General features: G+C 33.0%; 1 protein-coding gene across 1 annotated transcript in view; it reads right to left on the bottom strand.

Moving 5' to 3' along the window:
- Positions 1-1,704: 1,704 nt before the first annotated feature.
- Positions 1,705-8,902, bottom strand: part of CEP97 (centrosomal protein 97) — a 32,747-nt gene continuing 25,549 nt past the window's right edge. The window contains exons 10-11 of the mRNA XM_059392054.1: positions 8,078-8,153; positions 1,705-6,650 (exon numbers count right to left, since the gene is read on the bottom strand). Coding sequence (XP_059248037.1) covers positions 5,946-6,650; positions 8,078-8,153 — 781 coding nt within the window. The 3' untranslated portion in view covers positions 1,705-5,945. The remainder of the gene's footprint in view (positions 6,651-8,077; positions 8,154-8,902) is intronic.

Genomic DNA, 8,902 nt, shown 5'->3' on the forward strand with positions numbered 1-8,902 from the left:
TGAAACTGGATCTCCAAATTATACCACTCACAAAAATTAACTTGAAATGGATTAGACTTAGACATAAGACCTGATACCATAAAATTTGAAAGTTGCTAAGAGAGTAGATTTTAAAAGTTCTGAACACATACAATTATAAAACTAGATAAGGTGATGGATATGTTAAATAACATTATTGTGGCAAACATTTTATAGTATATACATATATCAAAGAATCATATTATATACTTTATACTTACACAGTATGTCAACACTTCTCAATAAAGCTAAAAAAAATTTTTTTAATTTGAAAAAAATTGCAGCAAATATATATAATGGAATACCACTCGGCAAAAAAAAGGAATGAAATATCAGATGAATCCCAAATAATTATGCTGAGTAAAAGAAACCATACAAAATAAGAGGGGTTATGAAAAACAGACCATAACCATTAAGGAAATGAAGAATCTTTCAAGGGTGATAAATATGTTCATTATCTTGATTACTGTGATTGTTTTATGGGCAGGTATATGAGTCAAAATTTATCAAATTGTCCACTTTATTTTTTTAAGTAGGCTTCATGCCCAATGTGGAGCTTGAACTCACAACCCTGAGGTCAAGAGACACCTCTCAAATTGTCCACTTTAAATACATGAAGTTAACTGTATGCCATTTATATCTCAATAAATATATTTTTTAAAGATTTTATTTTTTTATTTATTTGTTTGACAGGCAAAGATCACAAACAGGCAGAGAGGCAGGCAAAGAGAGAGGAGGAAGCCAAGCAGAGCTTGATGTGGGGCTCAATCCCAGGACCTGGGATCATGACCTGAGCTGAAGGCAGAGGCTTTAACCCACTGAGTCACCCAGGCGCCCCTCAATAAATATTTTTTAAGGTATATAAATAATTTGGGATTCCCTGCCCTTATCAATATTTTGATTAAGCAACTGTAGTAGTCTGCTCAGGCTGCCATAACAAAATACCATTGATTAAGCGGCTTAAACAATACAGATTTATTTTCCTATCTTTAGGGACTGGAAGTCCAAGATCTGGATCTCAGCAGGTTTGCTTTGTTGAGCTCTCTCTTCCTACCTTGCAGATGGCTGCCTTCTCACTGTGTCCTCAAGTGGCATTTCCTCTAGGCATGCACAAAGAATATCTTGTATCTCTTCCTCTTCTTACTGGGGTATACCAGTCCTATTGGATTAAGACCCCTTCTTTATGACCTTTCTTAACCCTAATTACCTCCTTGAAGTGCTTATCTCCAAACACAGTCACACTGGGAGGACTTCAACTTATAAATTTTAGCGGGGGATACAATTTGGTCCATAACACCAACAAACTATAGATCCTAACTGGGCCAAACTAGAAGGCTTGTGCTCTATTTACTCATTCACTCCCTAACTTTCAGCACCCAGTTTCAACAGTACCTGACAGTGTCCTCTGCGCTCTGTGAGGGATATCTGCTCTTCTCTACCCATCACCTGGAAGTAATAAAATCTATACCAGATAAAACTACTAAATTACCATTTCTTTCATTTCATATCTATTATCATAAGGCTAGGACTATTTTATTGTAAACTCATTTATATAACAATACTCTGGAACTTCCTTCGAATTCTATCTGCAATTTGTTCTGAATTTTAATTACCCACTAATTGCAAACACAATGAGTAACAACCATCACTACTAACCACTATAATAAACAGACTAATCACTCAAACAAATGTACAAACTTTTTATTTAGAATTAGACTCAAATACAAATTAAATACAAATTAAATATAATACAAAATATTTAGCTTTCATAAACAGACCATAACCACTTTAAATCATCTATTTCTAACACAAAATTAAAGAGAAATCTAAAAATAGCCCCAAAATAAATTTACTTTTAAACTCTTTTTGTTAATATTAAAATTATTATAAAATACTCAAAGAAATTTAATTAGAAAATGAACAAAGCCACTACACAGAGATTCCTGCTATCTACTAAAATCAATTTAGGAATTAAAATGTAATATGATTTCCACTCATTCACAAATAAAAAGCACCTCATTTTAAAAAGACAATTATCTGTTTCACTCTAAGGTCATGTTTTGTTTACTTGACTTTTAATTTTAATATGGCACTGTAGGTTTGATCAGTGTAAGCAATATCACTAAAAATATTTAAGTGTTCCTTACAGACCCTTTCTGTTTTACTTTATTAATAAAGGGATCATATATTTAAAAGTTAAAACATTACAATATAATAAGTGTCATTAATAAGATATATGGCAAAATAAAAATATACATTAAAAATGAAGTCTTTTGTTTTATGAATGGGAAACTGATCAGACTCGTGTTCTATATGCCATCTTCACTCCAAAAAAAAAAAAAGTTTTATAGTTTATATTGTTATAAATCCAAATCTAAGAATCTGCACCAAAAAAAGTAACAAGGAGATAGTATAGTATCTTAAGCTCATGTTATATCTGAAAATACTTACAAAAAGTGTAACTAGACTTGCATTAAGTAGATAACAGGAAAATACTATTACAGAGTTTACATATCTAAAATAACCCAAAACAAAAATAAAAGTCCACACTTTCGACACTCAAGAATGGCACCCACATTATTCAAGAATAAAGTTATCTGCATATATGCAAACCAGTGTGTGGCTAAATATTTTCCTAAAACATGCATATTACGAGGCCTTTCATAATTAAGCTTATAGAACCAAACTATATGGTGTTTATATCAACCGTCATGATTGGACATTTCTGCACAACAAGAGAGTTAAAACTCTGTCATCTGTTGTTCTGTAAAACTGAAGAAGAAATCTAAACAAACTCAGGATTTCACTAGAAAATCTTAGACATCTCAGCAACCTGTTATACTTCTTGTTATGAAATAAATGGATTCCAGATGCAATTATACTTTTACATTTTTAATCTCTAGAAGTTCTCTTTAAAAACCATTTTAGTGGGCGCCTAGGTGGCTCAGTTGGTTAAGCGACTGCTTTCGGCTCAGGTCGTGATCCTGGAGTCCCAGGATAGACAGAGTCCCCACATCAGACTCCCTGCTCAGCAGGGAGTCTGCTTCTCCCGCTGACCTCTCCCCTCTTATGCTCTCTCTCTCTCATTCTCACTCTGTCTCTCAAATAAATAAATAAAATCTTTAAAAAATGATCTTAATGATATCACATTTCTCAGAGAAAATTTACTCAGACTTCTGAACAACTTAGTCATTATCTACAAGCAATTTTCATTCAAGTGGTAGGATTCTAGCTCTGTCAGTTTTTTTTTTCCTCTTTCAAAGAGAATGAAAAATACACAAAGATTTTCCTACTGACTCACTAAATGTATAATTAATAGTGTGTAATAATAAATTTTGGAATACAATAACTTTTTAAGTTTTCACAGTTTATTACTACTAACTAGCTATAACATCAGCAAGTCACTTAATTCTCTATACCTTTTCATCCTTAAAACAAAGAGATTAGAATAGATAATTGCTAAGATTCCTTCCAATTTTCACATGGTAAGATGCTGTGCTTCTGGAGGAATATCTCGATATATTGAATTTTCTATATATAAAGAAAACTGATACGAACTAAAATAACACAGCTAAACTAACCCTCCTCTCCTATAAGAAAAAACACAAAGACCATGTTAAAGCTCAACTTCCCAAACTTTACTAGATTCATTCTCTCTTTAGCCAGACCAATGAATAGCCCATGACATAACACCAAATATCTTACTTAATTACATAAGTTATTTTATATTACACTGTAAACTTATTAAAATATATTGTCTCTGCCACAATTTTCCTGCATTCTAATTTACATTATTTTCATTCTATCTACATTCAAAATAATCTATACAGTGGAGTAGGGAGCAACTGAATATTCTTCCACTTCAAAACACTAGTAAAGTTAAATCTAATGACGAGCAGAACATTAACCATTACTATAAACTGTCAATTTTAAAATAAAAGCATACTAATATTATTTATTGGCTAGAAAAACAAAGCAAAGGTAAAAAAAGGAAATCTTGCCGACAAACACTAATATTCAATGAATTTAGTTGTACTGTGCCATTTCTTAGAAAAAGAGGGAGAAGATATCAGCAGAAACCTACTTAGGCAATACTGAACCACAACATTTTAGGGACTTTTATGAGAAATTAATGTACCATAAATCAGCACTTTGGTATTTAGTGCAGTGCAAGTTGTTTTTTCTAACTATGGGCAGCAAATGAGGCACTTAACTGTAAAATAGAAAAATAGGGTATATTTAAGAAGAAATTCAAAATCACCCATAAAAGATAATTAGCATTATTCAAAAAGTAAAAAATTCTATTTTTATTTAATGTGCATTCAACATTACACATGCTTCAGTATGGAAAATTTTGAATGTAAGACGGCTGTTTCATTTATAAGAGACAGAAAATATTTCCTTTTCAAGAGACTCTGAATTTCTGAGAATGAAATCTAAGTCTTCTCAACCTGAGTGCTACATATTTATAAACCAAGAAAAATACATCTTACCCATACCGGAGAAAAGTTTCTAGCTATCAACAAAGTATAACATGTAATCCCCAACTTTATTCTTGAAGGATCATAAGTTTTTATTTTATATAACTTTGAAGAAAGGGATCTAGTGACTGTAACAGAAAAATGAATAGATATTTAGCACCTAAATTTAGAACACTTAAGTATTGCCATAGTTTTAAATAGTTGTATGTCCAAAGATTAGGGGAAATCAGATATATGCTGTTCAATGATACTACAACATTCTCAAAGATTAATATATTAAGCTTCCTTGATTTGCAAATGCACCCATTAATAACATTCAACACAATATTATCATTTCTTCCTGAAGTTACAGATATATATTCTTCTTAACAAGAAATAAGTGAAGTTTATATTTTTTTAACCACCACTAAATTGCCTTCCAAATGTGGCACTTTTCCAGAGATTTGGATAGAAAATAGACCTTTTAAAAAGTCATATTCTACCATTAATATTATTTTAAATGTTCTTCATTGTGAAGCGGAGGTCAAAAAATGAAGTAAATGGCCATGGACCTTCTGCTGAAATACATAAGCAAATATAATGCAGGGTCAGAGAAGATGAACATATGTTAATTTCTGGCAAGGAAGTTGGCACATAAATGCTTATCTGTAGGGTAAAAAAGCACTGAATGAAAAGATAATGTCTGCTGTGACATTATTCCAAGCAAATGGAGCCTAGCATCTGCTTTCTCCACATCTAAGAGATATTCTAGTCATGCCTCTTTAAATAAGCTTGATTTTAATTCCAGATGGAACACTTTACTTCATATGTTAAAACTGACAGATGGCATTAAAGTTTTCCATGAGTCAATTATATTCATTTCCTCTGAAAAACCTTATAATCTTACCTTTTCTCCCTATTTGCTCATAAGAAGGCTTTTCTTGATTCATAAGGGAGGACAAAAGGCTTAAAAATATATGTTCTTATTCCAAGGAGGCTGGAAAAATTTCTATAGTTCACAGTCCTTATACTTGTCATCTACACTCACTTTAACAAGTTGCATTCCTTACTGCATAATCAATTTCCTCACATACAGAAAAATCTAACTTCTCTTATATATATCTTTAAGGTAAACTATTCAATTTTCTTGAAAGATATTCTAGTTTATTTTTTGAAAGGAAATGAGTACATTAAAAAACAAGAACACTGTTGATGCAATTCAGTTATTATGAAATAAAGTGCATATAGCTTTCAACATAAATATTGTTTGACAGATTACAGCCAATAGCTAATAAAATCAAAATGAAGATTCATCCCAGTCTCTAAAATATGAAAAACATGAGATAAGAATACAAATTATATATAAATAGTAAGAAAAATGGGGTGATATTCCCCTTCACAAAAAAAAAAAAAAAAAAGACAACTGAAATTCTTAAGAAGCTTTCTCCTCCCAAGCAACCACACATGCTACACTGTAATACCAACATGCAATACCTGAAATTTAGAATCACAGTCTGACTGTTGCCCTTGAACTTCAGCATTTAATTTACAATTTTCTGGTGCCTGGCTGATTTCATCTTGCAAAGTAGGAGATATGCCATGAGTATCATCTACAGAAGCACCATCAGACAAAGCATCTAACTTTTCAGGGGAAGAAGGTATGTCAAGCTTACTATCTCCTGTCCCTTCATCAAAATTTGTCCTCTCATCAGCATCTTCTAGCTGTTGAACTGAAGTTAAATACTGCTCAAGTAGACTATTATCCTGCTCATTGTTTAAGCTTTCCTTATTCCATTCACTGTGTTCATCAGTGACATCCCCTGTATCTGACTCTTTGCTATATTTGACTGTGTCAATGGAATTCCCCATTATGGAACTTTCACTGCCTTCTGTGGAACTTTTCTCAAAATCCAGAGAATCCTGCAAACAGTGAACTTGGTCTGTTAGGGAAGAATGAAAACCAGAGTCTGGAAATTCTGGTAAAGATTTCTCTTGAGGAGCCTCCTCAGGAGCAATGAACCAATCAGAATTTTGATCAGAAGAGGGCTCCTGACTTTGGGTGAATAATGGATGTTTAGAGGGCACAAGAGTACTTGATACAGGAGGAACATCAGTATGCCAAGAACTTAGACGCTGATCCACCATCTGTTGCCAAGCTTGTAGAGACCTTACCTGTAAACCAAAGGATATAATTTTATTATAAAACAAAAATCATGCCTGTTTTACAATGTTCTTTGAGCTTTTTCCCCCAACACTCATGAAGTTGGTAAATGGCAGATGGCAGAACTGGAGTTAGAAACGGCCTGACTCCCCTTATCCTTTCCACAGCAATCCCAGCCTAAACCAGGCTGGTGCAAGTGGTACATGTTCTTGGTAACAAAAGGTCCTCACCAGGAGAATCAGGATGAGCCAAAGCAATTCTCTTGCTACTACTAGAAAAACAAACAGAAGCACAATAGCCTTGACTAAGGGGTCAATAATGTACTCAATAGAAACTGAAGTCTATTGAGTAAGACATGTTAGAGCCCAGGGTAAGTAGATTCTCTAAAATAAATATTTCAATGTAGATATCCATTTAGGATAGAATTTTTAAATATTATCTTACAATATAGCATATACAACTCTAAAATATCCAAAAGTATCCTGAGTTCTTGATAATATAGCCTTTACATTTTTAACATACAATCAAAATCTCAAAATTTTACAATTAAATCTGCAAGAAGAAAGCAATATATAGAATCTTTTAGTTTCTCTTTGACCACCCTCCCAGGAAATCACTGACAGCAGTTTGATACATGTCCTTCTAGACCTTTTACTATGTTTTCAAATATACACAAAGTTTTTAATATCAAGCAGAACCTTAAGTTCTGCAACTTGCTGTTTTTCACTGAACAATGTTATTCTGGAGAACTTTTTACATCAGTCCATACTGCTACCTTATTCTTTTTAATTGTTCCATAATGTTCTATGGTATTGTTATTCTATAATTTAATTACTCCCCTAATATTAGTAATTATAAAACCTTAGAAATCAATAACTATTTCTTAATCTTATGGATAAAATCCTATTATAGCAAGTTCTTTTATAAAAATATTTCTAAGAAATTATCAAGGAAATGTTTGATGAGATAAAATAAAAGTAAAATTGATTGTCTGAACAGTCCCTGAAGTATGTTATTAGAAGATTTAAACTCTCAAGAAGTCATGTGCACGTTTTAGGACATGCATATCAGAGCTATCATATACTATCTTAGTCACCTTTCATTCAAATATTCCAAAGAGGTAAAACAAGATAGATGGCTAGAGAAAACTTTTAATTGAGTATTTTCTGCCTCTTGGAAAGTTATAACATCCCTCGATTTAGTCACTTTCCTTCATCTTTATAGTTCTTTATCTTTCCCGTCAAAATTATGACAATATTTTTCTTTAAATAAAATCTAACAAAATTCACTGTTCTAATTCAGTTAGTGGCAAAGAACACATATTACATCCTTAACTTCGAGAAACTTCTCAATATGCCTGACTACTCTATGATTATCTCAATAAATCTAGAATTTTTCTTGGTTCACACATTAGGTAAATCAGCAGGAATGGGTTTACCTGGTTCCAAAGGAATCTGACAGCCTCTTCTTGTACAAATTTTTTAATACGTTCTTCATCTCTTTCTTTTCTTAATCTACAATAATTCAAAATCCATTACTGACACAAAGAAGGTGCTTTGACTTGCGCCTATTGTTACAATAATAGACACATGTACTGTATTAATAGTCTAATAACTGCCCTTCCCGCTTTTAGAATATCTAAGCTGAAACTTTAAACTATGACTCAATGTAGAAGCTAAATGGATGTAAATGAAACTCAGATTATGTTGGTTCTACAAAGTATTGCTAATGATGAAAAATAAAATAAAATATTAAATGGCTCTTTATTGGGCCTTTATTTCCCAGCCAAAAACACCAAAGGCACAAGAGACAGAAAAGAGCAGCTGTTCAAAGGCTACAAAACATCAGAGGATTAGAATCACAGTTGACAAGCCATCTTCTTTTTTTTTTATTTTTATTTTTTATTTTTTTTTTTTTTTAAAGATTTTATTTATTTATTTGACAGAGAGAGATCACAAGTAGGCAGAGAGGCAGGCAGAGAGAGAGAGAAGGAAGCAGGCTCCCTGCTGAGCAGAGAGCCCGATGCGGGACTCGATCCCAGGACCCTGAGATCACGACCCGAGCCGAAGGCAGCGGCTTAAGCCACTGAGCCACCCGGGCGCCCCGTTTTTTGTTTTTTTTTTTTTATTTAAAGATTTTATTTATTCATTTGACAGAGAGAAATCACAAGTAGATGGAGAGGCAGGCAGAGAGAGAGAGGGAAGCAGGCTCCCTGCTGAGCAGAGAGCCCGATGCGGGACTCGATCCCAGGACCCTGAGATCA

Source organism: Mustela nigripes, chromosome 2 (assembly GCF_022355385.1).
Source record: "Mustela nigripes isolate SB6536 chromosome 2, MUSNIG.SB6536, whole genome shotgun sequence".
In the NCBI taxonomy this organism is placed as follows: Eukaryota; Metazoa; Chordata; class Mammalia; order Carnivora; family Mustelidae; genus Mustela; species Mustela nigripes.